Source organism: Anticarsia gemmatalis, chromosome 1 (genome assembly GCF_050436995.1).
Source record: "Anticarsia gemmatalis isolate Benzon Research Colony breed Stoneville strain chromosome 1, ilAntGemm2 primary, whole genome shotgun sequence".
In the NCBI taxonomy this organism is placed as follows: Eukaryota; Metazoa; Arthropoda; class Insecta; order Lepidoptera; family Erebidae; genus Anticarsia; species Anticarsia gemmatalis.
Window position 1 is genome coordinate 2,605,180 of NC_134745.1, and position 22,169 is coordinate 2,627,348.

The following is a 22,169-nucleotide window of genomic DNA, read 5'->3' on the forward strand; positions in this document are numbered from 1 at the left end:
CTACGATGCAGTGGTTTGCCTAATACAAAACAAGAGAATTAGCTTGTTATTTAGTTGTACGATTACGTCATAATTCCTGTAACTTGGCCTGTTATTTTAAATAATATATCGTAGATACCAAAGCATTCCATCTCACGATTAGCAAGTGACATCAGACTTACACGTGAGACGTTTAACATAATAAATTAAGAAGTTTATTTCTTAAAAAACCATGACTACAGAAGTACGTAACATAAAAATACTTAATTGATCTAATAAATTATAAGAAAATGGTAAAATTTGATTATTATTTCCGCTAATATCGACAGAGGCCTATTGAAAAAAATTAATGATGATTATGACGATTTGCTTCAATTAATATTTTTTTTGCGGTTTTTTAAATATCCGATGGTCGTAAATAAAAGTAGTTTGGCGGGCTTTGCTGCCTGTCATCGAGTGTCACTTTCTAGTAGTCAGGCAAAGGCATAGAATTAGACAGCCTATTGATTTATAATTCGATTTCATGCGTATGCTTTTAACGTGTTATGATATGGAAATGACTAATTAAATCAAACTAGTATGATCTTGATTGCTTCTTATTAATTTTGTTTTGGATGAAAATAAGCCTGTTGCTATGTGAATAAAGAGATGATACAGTTTGTCTACGTGAGTACCGTTTGACAGATATTAATGTCGGCTTAACGAGACTATAAATTTATTTGGCCATCATTTGTCTTTAACTGTAACAATAGTTTTTATTTGACATGACTGCCTCCGTTCAAGCAGTCCTCAATTTAATTCTGTATAACAACTTTTTAGTGTCTTAGCAAAAGCTCGGAACTTTCACCCCTATTTCAGGGACAGTTAGACCTCAGTGAAAAGGGAGTGTATTCAAGTTTAAGCTCGTGGAATTCATATTCAGGTGTAAATTGGGAAACGGGTACGTATGTATATTTATATCTATTTGCTGGCACAAGTAAGATATATTAAGCCAATTAAATCATAATAATCTAGGATTCTTTACAGTGACAAGTAAAAGTTAAGAAATTCGCATCACCTGACATTTAACATTTCACCAACTTTTATAGCGAAACGTTGATGAATCTAAACACACAAGTCGACAAATTAGATGGCGGCTGCCACAAAACACCCTCATTAAATACTTTACGACTCGAATCTGAATAAAATGAAGTTTTACTGTAATGTAATTAATTATGATAATTTTCTATGCAAATAAAAAGAACTTTCTAAGTATACATATACATACTATAAAAAAGTTTAACATTGAATTTAGAGTTCAGTTATGTAATCTAACAGGATATTTTGAAGATCATTGAAATAACGAAACGAGATGGAGATTTTCATACATAGATGAAGACTATTTATTGAAATGCGGAAAATCCTCAAGTAAAGGAACGTAATGGTTCAAAGTTAAACTCTATGAAACATAGAAGTAGAGCTATAAAATAAATCGAAGTGTTCAATGTGTTCATGAACGTAACTCCATTAAAATCTGCATTGTCATCATCTATTCAGTTCATTTTCTCAGTCGATTCTTCACACGATTTGGTGCTAATTGTACCTACATACATTTTTATATACTTACCAATTAATTTGACAAATATAGTTTAATAATTTTATTAAGTCGTTCATCTTTTCTTGGGTTTAGCCCTTCCGTTCATTGGTAGACAAGCAATAACCTCATAGTAACGTTAAATTATAAAATTGATTGGATAACTAATTATCAGGTGATAATTTGCCAATTTAATGGTGTATCGAATTAATCATCTTTCCGCGCCCATATTTTATTTTGAAAGCTTTTATAAAAACCCGCCATTCATAGCAACCTGTTTGTAATCTATTGTACCATTGTTCTCTATGGCAGCCTAGATTTATGGTCATTTTGTCAGCGATAACATCATAGCACATTTCAGATGATGTTACAGCCGCTAGTGTGATATTTACCGTCTTCTGTTACTTATTTCTTGCATGTAAAGGTTGAAAATGCCAAGACCTATTTTACTGTCATCGGCAAAAAGATTTGAAACGTACTATATCAGGTCGGTCATTGTCACTATTAATTCTTATAAAAGAGGTTTTATTACTTTATAGTCTATAAAGTATAGGAATCTGTTAATTGCGGAAGAGAACAAGATTTGTAATAGTAAAGTTACGACCTATTGACGTGTGTGACGTTTAGGCCAATGGCCTTGTTTTGAAAATGTCCTTCGAAAGACCACCCAGACTTAAAAGTTAGAACTATTTTATGCTAGAAATATATTCTTCGTTCAAAACTTAATTACCTTATTCTGTTTTACATATACTTATGTTTTTTAACTCATAAACTGTGTTTACCGGTGTTACCGCTAACTTTATGCATTTAAGTTTTAAGAATTTTCTAACCTAATGTTGCCGATTGATAGAGGCTACTCAAAGTGTTTTACTTCCGGTTTCTGAGTGCATTTAGCGGTAGTTTATCTATTCAATAGTGTTTTTTTATATGAGTCTTAATGGTATCGAATAGATAAACCATCGCTAAATGTACCTCAGAAAGTCAGGTTTGACGTTCAGAGTTTTCTTTGGATACGTTACCCAATTTCAGATTCAGGCATTATAATTTTTTTCCATAGTCAATCATTAATATGAAAAAATAATTACAATCTAGGTTCAATAAACCATAGATTTAGCAGGATATACAGGCCCAGGCTTTACTTAAACAAACTTTATTTGAAGTATGTACCTACCATGAATGAAAAGACAAAAAGCTTATGTCATTCAGTCGTCGGCGAAATGCATAAAAAGAACTTAGAACCGTGAAACTTATCTCCATCTAAGATAGCCGTTAAAGTGACGGTTTTAAGTATTTTTTTCATGACTTACTCGAGGATATGGTGGGTTTTTTTTTATAAGTTTTTTTACATCCTCCTTGTTTATGGTTAAAACGAGTAGTGACGTTAATCACGGCAATTATATGAGAACGTTAGGCCGTTACTGCTACTGGAGTTTGTTTTATTATATGGACGACATTTAGGAAAATGTTTGTGTTTTTGGACAGTTGCGGAATTTGAAGAAGGTATGATGATTATTTTTTATTAACATTTGAGCGGAGTTTGTTATTCGATAGTCAATACTAAGATTGTCAATTTTAAGAAACTACCCACTTTAGCGAACTGTTATAAGTGTAGTGTATAAAGTTTATTTGAGTGTATTTGATGTTTATTTGAGTATTTTTGTTTTAATGGTATCACAGTAGCGAGGATGTAAGTAAATTTTGTAAATAGTGTGTTTAAAAAGTGATTTTAATTTAACCTTCGGGTTCAATAATACAGTTATAACTTGGCCAAAAGCATCCTTTATTACTTAAGGAAATGACTCCTTATTAAAGGTAATAAATAAATTAATTAAAAACTGTTTATCAAGTTAATTTGTTCATCAAGAACTAGTTACTCGCCACTAATTAATAAACACTTTCGCTTCACTTAAAAACATTGTAAAACAATTACTCTTTTCTAGTTAGTCCAATCTGTCAACTGACCAACTTTCTCTGTCACCGTACTTGCACTTATTTATTTTGTTTATGTAAATTATATACAAGTATTTATAGCTAGATGTATATACAATCGGTATATAAAAATGATTTATAACAAAAACCACAGAGCAATGAACGGAGACAGATGATTGATTTGTCCGTTAGAATTAAACCTACATTTTAAACGCTGCATTAGTCATCTTAATATAACTTTTTTGGATATTCGTATTAAAATAGATGGTCGTGTAGGTAGTTTCTTCCAGACGCGTCAAAATTTATCACTTATGAATTATTTTAGAGGTATCTAGTATTTACTGAATTTTACTTATTTGAGAAGTAAGCAAAGAAGGTTCATCCAAAATGCTCATGAACAATGTTGAAATTACATTTATTATTGACTGAAACATTTTATTCGACAGTCATTTGATGCCAACGAAAATAGGATAAAGTGACGTGCATATGCCGTATTTTTTTTACTCAAATTTGTTTTTCACATTTCATAAAGAGTAACTGATTTGGCTAGAAGTCAACTACCCTATTGCATTATGTAATGGCTAATGAATAATTTTACTTTTCTTTTCAGAAACATTCGTTGGTACATTAGCAAATCAATGTTTCTTGAATTACTGACGCAGATGCAAAGACCTAAAAAGGAGATTCCTATTATAAGGAAACTGGTGATCATGTACCTAAGTGTTAAAATCTTGCCCAAAGTATTCTTATGTTTTTTCAAGTAAGTATATACAACTGTTAAAAAAACGTCAGCTAAGTTCATTAAATACTTTTTATCAACTCAAGCGACACCACGGGTGGTCCATAATTGGTTTCATATTATTTATTTTTTGTTTTATATGAGTAACACCAAAACTAGAAGCGTGAGTTTATGACGAATTAGCTCTAGTCATGGTAGCGTTATAAAAACAGAAGCTTATTTATATTATTCATTATTATAATCGGAGATTTTATTTTAAAGTTAGTTTATTGGGATGTTTGGATTGCCTTTTAAATAATAAAATGGTGTTAAATATAATTTCTAAGAGCTTTGTTGTCGTTTTTAATTTCCGTTTGGGCTAATTGAAATTAATATCTTGCTTGTATTTTTCGTTTACATGTTAGGCTTCAATTGGAAATACTTCTTTTTTAAGAATCCGTATACGTAGAACTTAAGAATCTCACGTCGAGTGACAACAACTAAGTACGTACTTTTGTTATCGGAAGATCAGTGACATGAATTTTCAAAATATCGTGACCCACAAGTGGAGAAATGCAAACAATGCATCCTGTTTTTCCTATATGTCATGCAAAAGATTTGGTTTTATTTCAGTAATATCACAAATCACCATATCTACATCAAATGATAAAGGCAAAAAATGTTTTGACAATCTCTGTCACGCACCTACTCTACATACACTGTAAATAATATGCGCAGGATCTCCTAAATCGTGTCCGTCGTGACATCGATTAATTGCACGCTCGCGTCTAGTATCGAGATCGGACATCGATTCCGTTCGGTAAAAATACCGGTTTTGTACCGCACTACTTCGCCTTGAACTTGATTTATTATAGTAATCGATTTACCGATTATTTTAATTCGTAATCGCGAAAGTAAGCGATTTTATTTGAGGTTAGTAGCATTTTGGGCGCGAAATTGTCGGTTAATAAATGCTTTGGATTGTTTATGACACTTGTCAGAGACTAGAGGGAGGAGTAGGTACGTCACGATTTAGCAAGTTCTTTTAAAAAAATGTCTGTTATTTTTTCTAGGATGACTTGCAAAATGTTTTTACTTGATGCGACTGGGATTGACTAACAACCATCGTAAGAACAATAAATGCTTCTAACAGCATAGCGTTAAGTACTAAGATGTCGTTGGTGTTGTTTGTAGAAGTACCGACAAGTTCGAACAATGCAAAAAAAAGTAAAGACCAAGTGAGGGTAGTGTAAAATCTCGCGCTACACGGAGTCCGAGGACGACTCTTAGCAGCCACATCAGCCCACCAGCACCTAACACCGATATAAGTCAGCCGGAACATCCGGTAATAAATAAGGTAAGTATTAAAACCATTAATTTTTTTTTTATTAGATTATAGAACTCTTAAACCTCTTGATGGAATGTCTACAAATGTTTATAGTTCGTGGTCGATTTTAGCAAAAACCATGACATAACTAAGATTTATTTTTTTAAGTTATTCAGCAGTTTATTAATTATATCAAACGTAATACAACATAACAAAAGTAGATACAACACATGTTCCCGTAAATTTCGTCTGCAGATATATATTTTCAATAAGTTAAGAACAATTTATTTTTCGATCAATAGCAAAATGTCATTGCCTTTCCGCCATCAATCCTTAAATTAAATGATATCACCAGTCTCATCTCAAATTCTCAACTAATTAACTCAAAATGACAAACTGTTCTATGAATATTAATGAACTACAAAACTTTTAATCAGTAAAACCGTTCTAATTAACTGCAGACTAAGTTAAAATCTTGTAAACCAGGTGATTGACACCGGCGCGCGCGGCGCAGTTACATTCATATTTTCTTAAGGACCTGTTATTTTTGACATACCTATGATTTTCTTACATAAAATTTTGCAATATTCTCTAATTACTGGACCAATAGATTACTTGAATGCCTTATTCAAGTAATCTATTGGTCCGTTTCTTTCAAAGGTTAGTCTACGGTCGTCACACCTTCATAACATGTTTCGTTGTAAAGTTTCGCTTAAGTTCCGGAAAATTCAGTTATGTTTGACTAGCTTCTGCCAACCACTTTGTCCGCGTAAACAGATCTCTTTGATAAAAAGTAACCTATGTGTTTAATATGGTTATAAAGTATCTGAGTAGGTACCCTACTACCTTTCATTTAAATCTGTTGACTGGTGACCGTAGACGTACTCATATTTTAACTTTATTTGGAAGTACCTACTAAATACAGAGCAATATTGTTTCAAGTTTTTTCTTAATTTATGCTATCTTTGTTACTCCCAGGAAAAATGTAATATCTGCTAATTCTACGCATAGTCAGTCACTGCGGTAGAGACATCAAAAGCTCTTAATTATTATGCGCTTGTTATAACAATGTTTAAAAACCTAGTAATAGTATATCCAATTAATACCTAATAAATACCAAAGAATATTAAATTACCCGTGTATAGGTACCAATAAATAAACCAACTTGTAGTATTTCATGTAGTTGTCAACAGAAGTAATTTATTGTGACCATTTGGCGGCACATCATTCGCCATTTTGTTTTATGGCTCATTGATTTAGAATTTTAGACCAAGTATATCTAAGTTTTGAGAGCAATGACCTTAAAACAGATGTAGGTAGGGTAAAGCACCCAGTAGTCAGCCTTTTAGTGAAAATGTCAATTTCATTTAGCCATATTTTTAACATTTACAACTAGATGTAAAATCATTAGTCATTGTATGAAAGGTAATTTATTAAACTTTAAGAAAAACTTAACAAAATATCATATTCATAAGATTATTATGGAAAAAATCCACATTAAACAAAATATGGCACTTTTTACCAGTAGTCAGCCCCATGTCGCCACTAGTCGGCCATGTCTTACCCAGTAGTCAGCCTCTTATTTACTCAATATAAATATTCTATTTTAAATACATATATTTTTATTTAAATCTCCAGGAAATAAATTTGCAAAAATACCATGCAGTAAAATTTATACATCCATTCATTTTTAACCCCCGACGCAAAAAGAGACACAAATTTGAACCTTAATGAAAGGATTTAAGACCCAATTTCAATTAGCAAAACTGACGGCCGTCTATGGGATATGTAGGTCTAGTGGTCGGCCTCATGAAATTCACTGGCTTTATAACAATGTTTAAAAACCTAGTAATAGTATATCCAATTAATACCTAATAAATACCAAAGAATATTAAATTACCCGTGTATAGGTACCAATAAATAAACCAACTTGTAGTATTTCATGTAGTTGTCAACAGAAGTAATTTATTGTGACCATTTGGCGGCACATCATTCGCCATTTTGTTTTATGGCTCATTGATTTAGAATTTTAGACCAAGTATATCTAAGTTTTGAGAGCAATGACCTTAAAACAGATGTAGGTAGGGTAAAGCACCCAGTAGTCAGCCTTTTAGTGAAAATGTCAATTTCATTTAGCCATATTTTTAACATTTACAACTAGATGTAAAATCATTAGTCATTGTATGAAAGGTAATTTATTAAACTTTAAGAAAAACTTAACAAAATATCATATTCATAAGATTATTATGGAAAAAATCCACATTAAACAAAATATGGCACTTTTTACCAGTAGTCAGCCCCATGTCGCCACTAGTCGGCCATGTCTTACCCAGTAGTCAGCCTCTTATTTACTCAATATAAATATTCTATTTTAAATACATATATTTTTATTTAAATCTCCAGGAAATAAATTTGCAAAAATACCATGCAGTAAAATTTATACATCCATTCATTTTTAACCCCCGACGCAAAAAGAGGGGTGTTATAAGGTTCGACGTGTCTGTCTGTGTGTCTGTCTGTCTATGGCATCATAACTCCCGAAAGGATGCAGTGATTTCAATTTAGTTTTTTTTAATTAAAGGTGACATATGTGCGAGTGTTTTTAGACATGTTTGATGAAAATCGGTGGGGAGATTAACCGAATGTCTGCAAATTTACTCGGACGGGGTCTCAAATGTCTTCTCATGCTGAGAAAGTTGGTGGTGGGAAAGTTAGAATGGTTTAACCTAACCACCAACCTATAAAAAGTATGAAATAGAAAAATATATTGTGAAATCGGGGGTTTTCAAGATTTAAATTTAAAGTTATAAGCACTTAGGTAATTGATTTCTAAATGTTTTCTAGTCAGTCTTTCTTCACACGGTTCACAGCGATAAAAGTTTATTTTCTGTTCCTTTATTCCTTCTGTTTCTCATCTCTCCCCATAAAACCATTTTAGCTATCTTGATGTGTTGATACATAAGTCAATGGTAGGCGAGGAAATAGAAGGTAGATGATAGAAGTAACTGGTATCATTCCTTTCTTTTCTCATTTCCCAAAGTTCCTTCGTGTTTCGGAAGGCATGGTAAATTGTAGGTCCCGGCAGGCATTCAAGGATCTCTGGCAATCGTTGCCATTAGTCAGAAGCTTGAAAATCTGATAACCAGTCTTATGGTAGTCGTGGTATAGCCCAGGTAACTGGGTTGTGGAGGTCATATAGGCAGTTGCTCCATATAAAACACTGGTATTCAACTGCATCCGGTGAAACTGGAAGCTGATGCCAACATATCGTGACCAGTTCCTTAGGGCAGTCATTTGTTTTTGGGAGTGCACTTAGTCTAGCTTAATGGTACGGGGCATTTGTGAGACTATTAAACGATTTCGGACTTGTAGTGTCATAATAATGTGTGAAATGCCAAGTACTCGACTCGTTTCCATGATTTTCATAACATTTTTGATCGCCATCATAGCACATGACAATTATTCCTCTTTATACAGATCTTTTGGTCTTTTTGATATGATACTATTCGAAAACAAGTAACTAAGTTTTGTGCCAACATAGCCGTCCACAAATTTGAACCTTAATGAAAGGATTTAAGACCCAATTTCAATTAGCAAAACTGACGGCCGTCTATGGGATATGTAGGTCTAGTGGTCGGCCTCATGAAATTCACTGGCTTTATATGCGGCCGACTACTGGTAAAATACTATTTTTGTCTTAGAAGAGTTTAGCTCAACGCAATAGTTAAATTGAGAACTATTCGCCCTGTTAATTTCAACCACATATATGAGAATTGCCAAAAAACCAGTAGTCAGCCACCCATGGCCGATTACTGGATCAACCTCATAATTTGGAAACCCAATAGTCGGCCACGTTAATTTATAATACAAAAGACAAATAAAACGCGTGCAATGCATGATTTTATCGAAGATAAACTATTAAATACTAGCATAAAATATCAATTCGTTCCATATTGCATCAAATTCATTGAAAAACATGCCAAAAACTAAAACACGAATCCTTAACAAAAAAATAGCAATGGCGACGTTTTTGGCCATGTCTTTGATGGCAGTTCATAAGAATGAGTGTAACACGTTAACCTGCCATGCTATCGAATCGTAATTGTGCACATTAGTCAATAAGATTATACAGATTCGATTAATGATTATTTTAATGGTCTTTACTATTTTCGACACTAATTATATGGATATAAAGCCTGTAAAGGCTGACTACTGGTTGGGGGCCGACTACCGGGTGTTTTACCCTACGTTTTGTTCATAATAAATTAGTCATAGTTGTTTGATAGACGTTTGCTAGACAAGGCTTTTTTATTTTTAAATTTATTGATAACATATGATTGTTTACAAAAACCTTCTTAAACTAAACATTTATCAAATTCGGTTCAGCGATTTTCACATAAATAACGATCAAGCTTACTATTACTTTTTATACTCTCAATGTTACAATAGTTTTGACAATGACTGTTTATTTTAATATAATATCTAATGGTTTATCGCCATTCGATTTAATAATTAAACCTTATATTCAGTAAATAATTGTAAATAAACTGTCCAATGTAATCATATTTGCGCAATAAATGATTAAAAATAGCAAAAAGGTATTTGACAGCGGTGGGATTCGAACCCACGCCCTTTCGGACTGGTGCCTAAAACCAGCGCCTTAGACCACTCGGCCACGCTGCCGTCGTGACCGGAGTAGTAAAATTATCAAGTACTATATAACACTTGACTCACGTGACGTCATAAGACCTTGTACGGATGAATGTTTGTTTAATTTTAAAGTCGTATTGGCTCTACTTCTATGAAAATATTACTATAGCTATAGAAACGTTCTACATAAAGAGACAGAATATTTGTTTTTTCAATGACATAATACCAATGTTGGTACGCATTTATTTCAGAAAGGTTTACTTAACAGTACTAGTTAGTACCTACCTATATTTAATCGTAGTTAGGTATTTGCATTAAAAACCAAATTATGACATTCAGGGTACATAAACATGTACATAATGTTATATATTTGGATAACTTACATGAAGACAAGAGGAAACCAGATCATTGAACTGATATTTTGTTTACTAATAGGTACCTACTAGCATTTCTACGCTTAGTGAGAAAAACAGCACCCCAAAAGAATGCGTTTTTCATAAGTATCATGAAATAATAAGTACCTAGCTAGTTATAACACCTGCGTAGCAGTGACATTGCCAAATCTATTTTCATACACTTAGTACTGTTACATACTTAGGTACCTACCTACATGTAGGTATATTTAATTTTTTGTTCATAATTTTCTTAATTTCGTCAATTGTTGTTACAAGTCGTCATTTTTTGGTATTTGACTATGTGGATGTAAAACCAGTCCGTATTTGTTGGTATCATTTTATTATTGATCAGAAGAAACTAATTCTATGCACAACACTCACTTCTGAAGCATGTTGCGCCATCTACTGTGATTAAATGGAACCAAATTTCCTTGAATCATTGTGAGTCAAATAGACCTGCTTGTTTCATGGTTGTTTAAATACTATACTTACATACGTTTCTTTCACGTAAACTCATTATTTACTGTATTCGATATTTTTGGGCGGAGAATAATATGTCCGTAGCCTAGATCAGGAATCGAATTCGCAATTAATGACGGATGCTTCTCTTTCCAATCGAAAATTGCTAACCTTTACTGTAACGAGGAAAAATATATGTTATGCTTTTAAATTTCAGATATTAGATACAGTGATCTATTTAGCGTCGACGATGACGAAAAATAAATGAGTAAGGAGAGTTACTTAAACCAAAATAAGGAAACAGGTAACAAACTGGAACAGGAAAACGGAACAAGGTAAATAACAAATAAAACACATTATTTTGTTCATAATATCCTGTATATTTACCTAAGTGTAAAGGAGAATATTTACAAGGTGGACATCAATAATTATGTATATGCTTATCCTAACCTATCTCCTTACATTAGTAAAAACATATGAGATTATAAAAAGGAAAAACGAAACGTTTTTAAAAGCATAAAATTGATTAAAATTTATACATTTTGATTAGCCTCTTTGTGTTAAAACCAAAACTTTAGAGTAAAAAAAAACAATTGTAGGTACCTAATTCGTTTTTTAAAAATAGTTTAGGCTTTGTATTTTTTTTTAAATGAGTAAGTTTTTAAATGTAAATTTGGAATATTATAATGTTGGCCCATAATGGCTCAGTTAAAAATATATTTGACTGTTTACAAAGACAAGATAAATAAATAAATTGTCAGCACCTTTCAGTTTAGTATTACGGATTAGTTTTAAATAGAATTACCATTAGATTATTCAAGGCGTTTTGGAAATTTTAAAATTAAGTAAACTAAAGATTTGAAATGTGTATATAAATATTTTACTTTCGAACATGAACATGACGAAATCGTAGATTTTTCTCTTATACTTAGTTGTTATATTTAACAGTCATTTATTAGTATAAAAAGTTGGTAAGTTTTAAATTAACTGTACTCTGAATCGGTGTTCGTTTCCAAAATGTTCTTGTTCAAAAGTCAACATAAGAAAAAAAATCGTCTACAGAAATTAGTCATAAATCAAGAATAACTATTACTTAGTAACTGTCTCATCACTACAAAAAAAAACACTTAACTTTTTTTAAACGGATCTAATTTTTTTTTATTCTGCACAAGTCTTTTTGCAATAAGTATGCCACTTATGTAATTTTGCGGCCATATTAGATTTATTTTTGTAAGTTTATTAAATATTATACCGATTGACATCAGATCATAGTATTTATCTATATTTAATGACAGTACTTGGTTTTTATGTATGCACAATGTCCATGACAATATTATTTTTCTTAGTGATGAAACAGCTACTAAATAATATAATCAACATTACAATTGCATTACAACGGTTCGATGTGTAGGCGTAAGCCAAGTATACCATCAGATATGTATGTCAAGCGATGACGTTTAACGTCACAGGTAAACGCGAACAAGTTAGTAAACAATTGAATAAAACATCGCATTTTTAAACCACTGAATTTTGCAACTGGCACATAATAATATATGTTTTTATAGATGTTTAAAGCGATTAACTTGATCTTATTAGCTGTTCGTTCCTCCTTTATGTGAAACAAATAAAGGGTGAGGGCTATGCTGTATCACCTACATTATATCAAATTTAATGGGAACCCTTCAACCACAACTCATTTTCAGTGGATTTAAAACGTACACTTCGATAAAAATTTAAGTTGTATTGTAGTTTGCCGTGATTGTTAGTGTCTTACTAATAAACGTCATGTAGCTACGTTTTTATACAGTCTTTTGTCACTTAATCAATTTAAATCGGTGAGAGAAAAAGACAAAACACAGTATATAAAATCAGAGATTACTTGACGTTTATTAGTACAAAGTACATTATTTTAGGTAGGTATTTCCATTATTGCATTTCAATTATTTACTAACTTGTCCACAAAGCGGATTACATAGTATTGTCAAATGCATGATACAATATAGTTATGATTAAGCAACATAAATTTATTCTAAAAACAAGGCTGCAACAGATAATCGTTAACAAACTAGTTATATTTGGTTACACAATATTATTACCGTATAAATTACTCAGTTTTAACACAATGGACTTATGTTCAGTGAGTTAGCATCATACCAATCAACTTGTCTAGAAAGCCTTTGTATAGAAACTTAGTATCGATATTTTTTTCGAATCGGTATTTTTTTTTCTTTCGTGTTATCTGTCAGCGACAATAATGTGTCAGTGGAATAAAGTCGTAAGTCGATATTAAAAAGTACCACTTAAGCCCTTTTTCAACTGTTTTGATGTATAAAACTAACCCACTGTACGATATTTACATTGTGGTATTAAATCTAAAGAATTTACAGTTACAATGTACAAATTTCTTATTACTAAAGAGCCGTAGCTCACTACAGCTTAAAAATGTAACCGATCCGATAGGAATGTATTTGGATATTAATTTTTCTAGATTTTTCTAGAAATAAACCGCTGGGGTATTAAAATTTAGTGCCTTATGGAAGCACCGGTGACATTTGTATTATTTTTTTATACGACATTATGAATAAGACGCATAGCCAGTTATGCTCACCAGTCTGACAACGATCTGTGAGTTAAGCAAAACTTAGCTCGGTCATTATATAGATGGGTGACCGCAGTTATTTAAACTGAACGTCTCCGTGCTTGGGAGGGCACGTATAAAGTTGGTCTCGGTGGCTGTCAATTAAGATAACAGTCGTTAAATATTGTCAAAGGCCTTTCGGGCTTGAACAATTTTGACACTAGGTTTACTAAAATTAAAAATTGCTTAAATATATTATAGCTGCTCTTTGTTTATATGTATGTAGTTACTAATAGTTTTTGTTGTTCAAAACTGAAGTAACAAAAATCACGTATAAAATTTTGAATAGAGCCGGTTTGTTATTATCATTTCTATCAATATTGCGTTAAATACTTGTAACGGATTATTGATAGAATAAAATATTTTGAATAACTGTTATTTACTTGGTTATGTCATTAGTGGTGTTTTGGTGTTCTATGGAAGTTTTTTTTTAAATGATGACGTCATAGATTGCGCTTGACACTTATTTTTGTGTTCCAGTTTTAATTTTTTAAATGACACTGGATGAACAGTCATGTCAGTCATGACGTCATAGACTGTATTTGACGTATGTTTATCTGTTCAATTCGACCTAATAATGGTTGTTATTAATGGTTTCATTAACTTACAGTTACTCGTATAAGATACTGTTTTTACGAGTTGCTATGGTTAAGTTTACAAAATCCATTTCTAAATGCAACGATTTTTCCTATTTCAACAACGCCCGGTATTTTTTGACTCAATAATGTCAATCCCGGTCGAGATGACTGCATTCTTATACTTTGATGACATCAATTATTTGAAATTTAACATTAAATTTTTATGTAGAATTATGACACAGTTTAAATCTAGAAAAATCTAGTAACACCGTTCCCAATGACTAAGTTACTAATGAAATGTTCAAATTTTGACTTTTCATATATTTTACACTCCCCATTTATAACCCAAAGACCTCCTACACACAGTTATTAAATCCAGTTACAGAAATAATTATAATTAATTTTTAATTATATTTCAACAATCATTCTCATAAATTACAGTGATCGAAATGTTTTAATTTCTATTTTTAATAAATTAATTGACATAATGTGTTACTTAAATTAAATTAATTAAATAACACTGGCATTGAGTTCTTTACATTAATAATAATGCTCTATGTTCATAAATTATTAAATATTTGAACGTTACTTAATGTGTGGAGACAACGGATTTTTGCCTTGTACAATCGCATGACATTTTTAAGATGAATGACGTTAGCTGTAAAAAATGAGGCACAGTCCCTACCATAGCCTTAGAGTAAAGATTCTTGTATGTGCAAGTCAGCTGTTCGATCAACCGTGTACCACACAATCGTTTACCTTTTATAAATTACTTCGCATTATTAATTAATGTAAACAAACTACACAGACAAGTTAGAAAATTGAAGATGGCACAAAAGCAATACAAATTAAAAATCGTTGCACAACCTATTTTCAGATATTAAAGACAAACATGAGATTAAGGTATCTAAAACTATAATAAAACAAACTAAACGATAGAGATACGTCAATTCCTAAATATAATAAACCCCATAGTTATAACTAATAAACTTATAAAATTAGTGCCTTAAAATAAATGTAAAATCAATCGTAGTCGTCACTTTAAAAAGATTTTTCGAATATCGTTGACAGCAAATTATAAAATATGTTGATAAACATAAGAATTCGATATTACAAAGTCTACTTATATTAGAAAATTCAATCTAAATACATACACACATACATAATATATTACACGTAATAGTCGAAGTTATGGACGTGTCCATAGATTATTATCGAGACTAAGACGATAGTCTACGCGAAGGGAATTGGCAATATACAGTTGAAGATAAGCGGATGGCACAAAATTCATTTTTACAGAAAACATACAAGATCTATCATTCAGAACATTACATGCGAACCACATTGGTCTTTTCAATAGATACATCAATATATCGAAACCACTCGATAAACACCACTTATAATAATCACACGAGTGATTAAAAAACTTGGTCTCAAAGGTGATAATTTATTAACATTTAGTTTTTGCGTCATCGTCGTTCTGACTACTTGTATAATTTTATGTATCAGGCTGTACATCACTGTACAATCCGTACCTTACAATTATTATTATTTATTCATGTCAAACATTAAGAACAATAAATAATTCATCGATCGCAGTTTTAAAAATTAATCACAGAACAATTTTAGCCACGTTACTGATAAATTTTATTTTTCTTGTTTCCCGCGCATTTTGTTTATGGTTTGTAGCTGTCATATGTGTTAAAATGGCAGCGGTCGCCGGGTGCGGTGTCGCCGGGTGCGGTGTCGCGGGGGAGGTCGGCGAGCGCCGGCGACCTGCGGACTAGTGTTGGCGGTTAGAGGGGACGTGGCGGGCGTTGGTCTGTGTCGTCTCACGCGTAGAACTCGCGGTTGTTGTGTCCCTTGCCGTAGGACGCGGCGGCGGGGCTGCGCTTGGGCTCGTCGAGCGCGTACGAGCCCTCGTCCTTCTTGCGCATGCGGTACACGATGAACATCACCACCAGGATGGCGCACAGCAGACCCACTACTGCGCCGCCAATCACAGCTGGAACATACAACATTATATGTTAGAACAATATCACCTTAACGACCTCTGTGGCGTAGTGATTAAGGTGGCTGCCCCGCCACTACTATTGCGTCGGGAGGTCGTGGGCTCGATTCCCACACGGGACGATTATTTGTGTGATCTACAAATATTTGTTACAAGAGCAAGTCTTAGTATGAGATTGTTTTTAAAAAAATCAAACACAGCGAGTCACACGTTACTCTTAATCTAAAATGTCAATTAAACTGACCTAGAACTACATTCCATTGTCATTAATGAAGTAATGAAAGGTTGCTTAGCAATAACATGACCATTTACCTACTATTGTGACGTACGTAAAAGACCGCAAAATCTATGACAAGGGTACTATTAAACTAAATTGAAGTAGGTAACGAGGTACTAATCTTTTTCTTACACTACAATAAAAAGTCCCACTCTGGGGCAGGGTCTCCGCCTCGAATGAAGGATGGTTTGGCTTTGAGTTCACCGTGCTGGCAAAGTGCTGGTTGGGGACTTTGCATAACTTCAAGAACTGTTCTAAAGGACTGTCAGACATGGAAGGTTGCATCACGAAGTTATCCTTCACCGTTGGAAGAAATGATTATTTTCTTACACTACCAGAATAAAATCCTAGTTGTAACCTGCGTTTCAATACAGTAATAATATAATCAGTTAGTTTGATGACGGTCAGTTTGCATAACCTCGTAAACACAAAAGATTGCGATTACATTTAATGCAGGTTTTCTCACGATGCTTGATTAATTAACACGCATTGTCTGCACATTATTAGTAGGTAAACAATAGCTAAGTTTTTGTCTTGTTTACCTAATCTAGTCGTTAGTCGGTAATTATGGGCCAAGCATTAATGCTCCATTGCCTATGTCCAACTCCAGATTGGACTGCTTAACCTTGTATAAAAAGTGGAATTTAAAAATACGTTGGTCAAATTGAGCAAAGAATATAAAAAGTCAGGCTTCTAAGAAAAAAAAATCTGGAATATTCAGTTCTTTTAAAATAAAAGAGCTGTTAGACTCTTGTTTCTTTTTAGCTCTCTGCAGGACTTTAGGTTTTACAGTACAGAGATTTTAGAATTTTATTTCAATATTGACGAACCTATTTAATAAATGTGTTTGAACTTGGTTAAACAAGATCGCTAGGTTCTCTCGACAACAGAAAAAAAATTGCCAGCTAAATTGCCTTAAAAAATTATAAAAGACAGCTTTCTTTTTCTTACCAATTTAAGCAAGACTAAGGGCCCGTATAATTACTCAGTTAAGAAATAATATCATAATGCAACAGGTATTAAGAGCGGTGGAAAATTAAAGATTACGATACCTTATTTGTTTACCCAACGTTTCTATTGAACTAGCTGACCCGCGCAACTTCGCTTTCGTCACCGAAAAGAGAATGGGTCATAACTTTCCCCGTTTTTTAAACATTTTTGGTTGCTACTCCGCTCCTAATGGCTGTAGCGTGATGTTATATAGCCTATAGCCTTCCTCGATAAACGAACTATCTAACACTGAAAGATTTTTTCAAATCGGACCAGTAGTTTCTGAGACTAGCGCGTTAAAACAAACAAACTCTTCAGCTTTATAATATTAGTAATACATACCGGCGAGAATTCCCGGCTGGGCGAAGAAGCTGGTAGCCCGTTCATCTGACTTGGCGTTCATGATGACGACCTTGTCTGGCGCACGGGACTCTGGGTTCACGTTCGTGCCAGACGGTTCCTGGTCCTGCAATGTTATAGCAAATGGTTATACGATTTAGTGGACGCATTGGGGTCAGTGATCCGTTGATTTATTTGTCAATGTCTTGTTTTGTCAGGGGGGAAAATGTAAAAAAAAATAAGGGTATTACAAAATATTTTTCTTATTTTCAGAAAAGTTTTTGATAAAATGTGATCAACAAATTTGTAAGTAGAAGATAGGAAAAAAAATTGGGTCTATAGTTAACACAAAATGTAGGTAAATATTTTTTTGTAAGTTTGAGTCCTAAAGAGTAAAATATATTATGCTTTTTTTCCCGGAAATTCCTGATCGAAAAACTCAAAACATCTAAAAAAGTAAGTTCGGGAAAAAACCGCGTACCTACTGCAATCCGTACAATACTGATACTAAAGAATTAGCGGAAGTCAATGTCAGATTACCATGTATTATTATAACACTATCATGCCAACACACCATCGTCATCCTGTGTGAAATATAGCAAACAAATGGACAAGTAAAGGGGAATTTAAAGTACCTAAAGTACAGAAAATCTTCTAGGGAAGTGTTTCGTATTCAGAGAGGCTGTCACGTATCTCAGTTGACAACTATTTGAAAGCCATGTTGTACATTGTTTTCTTCTTCAGATGATACTGATTAACATGTAACGTTGAAGTAGCTATGTACTGAATAGTGACCATCAATTTTACGTACAATAATTGTGAACTTAGATACGAGTACTGGTTGTTGCCATGGCAACAACAACCTCGACTACAAAGAACTAAATATGTGTGTTATGAAAATGTTTACTTTTTCTGCTAACAGTTTGGACTTTCTATAGTTAGTTAAGGGATAGGAGATATAGCCCAAGGGCTTAGTAGAGACCCTTAGCATGCAAGATTTAACTAGAGCATAGTTGATTTCTCTAGTAGGTTGATAGGTTCTCGATCTTTTATGGACTACCACCCCTTTTATTAGAAAAAAAAATACCGCATCCCCTGTAAATAATAGTTGTAACAATTTATTATGGTTTTCCATTTATCATTGGACCTACTGCAGCCCGTCATACAAAGAAACAGTGCCGTTTTTAGAACATATTTATATCTAAAACAAAATTATTTAGTAGTTAGTAGCCGGTGGCCAAACAGGCCACCGTCAGCTGCATAAGCCTGTGGTTCACTGATGTTCTAAATCCTGGATGTTGTATACCTCAGGCACCCGCGAACCTTGCACACTAGGCTCTCTACTAATTGGACTTAATAACTTTAGAATCCAAAACTACTGTTCGAAGATTGCTACTTCAGGGTCAGTACAAATTGTGAAGTGTTCTATCTAGTGTTCTGTGCATGCAATAATGAGCTTTAATACGTACGACCGAGTGTCCTATGTCCTCTCCCGAGATGCTGATGTCGGTCTGATCTGGGCGCGAGGGTTGCTCCTCCCCCGCGCCGCGCGCCTCTTCCGAGGTGTCTTCTCTCGGTCTGCTGCCCGAGTTTGCTGGAAAATTTTATAGAAATACTTTAATATGATGTAAAAACGGCTGAAGTATCTGCTAGCCCTTTCATCTGACATATTTTTTCTATACTCCTAAGTACTTTTAAATTTTAGCTCGGTCTTTCTGAACACTGGTATATTAATCCAGAATCTCTATTTTTTGAATTTTGATTTTTGAAAGACAAGCCACTATGGTCAGAATTTGTAATTGTATTGAATCGTTAGTTCGAAGACTTGAAAAACGGTTGATGTTAAGTTGGTAACTAGCCATACGAATGAAGGGGAAGTTTGTTAGTTCAAGCAGAACATGACATCCTTCTACTTATAAATTATTTATGTGAAATTGCAGTCGTGAGTCGTTTGTTGAATCGGTCAAATATTCGTAACATTTTTTGTTATAAATCGTTGTTACTCATGTAAAATTCATGTTAAATGTTCATGCAAAGAGCTTTGGTTTGAATCCGGGAAGCCCGACTGTGGACTCGTTATGTGGTTTTGTTTGACGTCAATGTTTTCAATACTATTTGATTAACCTATGACTATTGATAGACACAATGACAAGATGACGAAGACTGTTACAAATATTATTGGGAATTAACGCGGAATATGACCACGATCAAGGCCATCATGGATAAGAGGAATGTGGGCAGACTGATAGACATCGCATGTCCCGCGAAATTATTTACATTGGAATACAAGGCGGGTTGGAAAGGGATCATACATGATACAGCATGAACAAAAGCATCCAATGATTAAAAATACTAAACAACAATTGTAATAGAAAAACATCGCTAAGCTAATGGATCAATGAGATGAACTTCCAGGGCTATATTACCTTAGACATGCTAACTACAGAAAATGGTACTAATGTCTGCATGATAGTAACGTAGTCATGCGATAAAAAAGTAAAAACGCCGTAGAGTATTAACTACGAAAAACTTACCAAAATATCCTCGCAAGTTAACGTAATTTAGAATAATTAAATTATCGGTTTATTAATGCAGGTATACACGTTCGTCTGTCCTCAAGTTAGCACAGTAACTGTCGTGTGGTTAGCAGTTTAATAAACAATGTAAAATAATAAACTGTTAATCGAAGGCTACGTCACTTATTGTAGTTTCAATGAAGTTTACACGAACGGGTTAGTGACTCATAGCTCGTATGATCCAGTTATCCTGTTTCATGATATTACTAAACGAATAAACAAGTTACAGTATAAAAATTATGTCTAAAATTTTATGTGAGAAGTTGTCATTGTAATTTAGGAATTGCAAAACAAAGTTATGATTGTTGACAATCGTATGCAATTCTTCGCGTATGTTTATTAACACAAATAACAGTTGATACAGTTTTAAAAAGTATATGTAACGTTATATGACAACTTCCCACACTGAAACATAAAATAAAAACAACGCAAAAAAACTGGCATGCTTCAGCCACTACTCACGAATGAACTGCCGGGGATCTAATGGTAGGATTGGATCGAACTCCGAGGCGCTGGGAATGTCCGGTTGTTCCGGGATAACTATTTCGTCCGTCTCCTCCGGTCTGGGCGTATCGAAGTCAAGGATGGAGGATTCGGTTTCAGCGGCCTTAGTAGTTGTTGCATAGTCTTCGTCATCGGGAGGTCCGTTGGGTGGGTCACCTGATCCCGCCCGGCCGTCCTCGTCGTCGGGTCCAGGGCCGGCTCCCCAGCCGGAGCCCGAGCTCTCGTCGGCGTCTAAGCCTGACCCATCGTCAGCGTCGTCAATGAACAGCTCGTGGTCCGGAGGCGAGTGCACGTCGTTCTGTACAGGGACTATTGGTTCGTCTGTCGGCTTTTCTACGGCCGCGTCCTGGAATTGAGATAAATTTTCATTTAAAAAATTGCGCGTTATAATCTGCGATACAAGTTTCTGTCGACACAATAGGATGTACAAAGTAATGTTATTATTAATATACCGTGGTTAAATCAGGTAAGAATTAACACTATACGATCGGTAGTATCACCATTTTGTTTAGAACATAATGTTACGCCTGTAGAATTTACTAGAGTGATACCTACGCACTATGTATTCGTTACAACGTAGCTTAATGCTAAACGATTTTGCACAGGAGTTTTATTTCACTTGATAAGTCGTAAAACAAACCTTCCAAAACGAATTGAAACCCTTTGATACTATTAAAACGAAGTACGATGATAAAATGGAGTAATAAAAAACTTTTGCGAGATAATGGCGAACGGAAAGATTTGTAACAGATAACGATGAAAACAAGCGAAAATACACTTCAGTTACACAAATGCATCAAATATTAGAGCTCAGAGATGAAACTCATTATACGCATTGAGATATAATATCGATCAAATTGCACCCACATTAGATGACGTGACCACCGACCTATTTCGAGAAAAATCTGTTTCGACAACGTCCAACTGAAATCACTGACCCGTTTAATCACAAATGAACCTCAAACGACACAAATCACAACGAAAAATGTACTAACGATTGAAGAAAACTGCAGTTTTTCAGCAAGAAAATTCACAATAACAAAAAATCACTGCTGCGCTTTCTGACGTCAGAACGCATGAATGAGCAATTTCATGAATGGAGTACTTAGTACATAGAATATTAAAATTCACTTACCTAAACGTTTTCCTACTTGATATATTAAATTTGTAAAGTTAGGCCAGATTGTATCACTACTGATAATTTTGATAGGAGATTGTCTGTGCTT

General features: G+C 33.7%; 1 protein-coding gene, 1 long non-coding RNA gene and 1 other non-coding gene across 7 annotated transcripts in view; 1 reads left to right on the forward strand and 2 right to left on the reverse strand.

Moving 5' to 3' along the window:
* The first annotated feature begins 5,419 nt into the window (after window positions 1–5,419).
* LOC142987862 (uncharacterized) lies at window positions 5,420–11,652 on the forward strand. Its single transcript, XR_012960547.1, has 2 exons — window positions 5,420–5,556; window positions 11,248–11,652. It is a non-coding gene; the product is annotated as an uncharacterized LOC142987862 (long non-coding RNA).
* On the reverse strand, window positions 10,130–10,209 carry TRNAL-UAG (transfer RNA leucine (anticodon UAG)). Its single transcript has one exon. It is a non-coding gene; the product is annotated as a tRNA-Leu (tRNA).
* Window positions 11,653–12,950: 1,298 nt separating the features above from the next.
* Sdc (Syndecan) overlaps window positions 12,951–22,169 on the reverse strand; it is a 311,422-nt gene continuing 302,203 nt past the window's right edge. Inside the window, exons 2-5 of one of the 5 annotated variants that reach the window (XM_076136787.1) lie at window positions 21,100–21,289; window positions 19,333–19,457; window positions 17,867–17,984; window positions 12,951–16,251 (exon numbers count right to left, since the gene is read on the reverse strand). In XM_076136787.1, the coding sequence (XP_075992902.1) occupies window positions 16,079–16,251; window positions 17,867–17,984; window positions 19,333–19,457; window positions 21,100–21,289 (606 nt within the window). In that variant the 3' untranslated portion in view covers window positions 12,951–16,078. Of the gene's footprint in view, window positions 16,252–17,866; window positions 17,991–19,332; window positions 19,458–20,397; window positions 20,532–20,901; window positions 21,290–22,169 lie in introns of those variants that run through there. The other 4 variants (XM_076136779.1, XM_076136773.1, XM_076136769.1 and 1 more) reach the window with 4 other exon arrangements.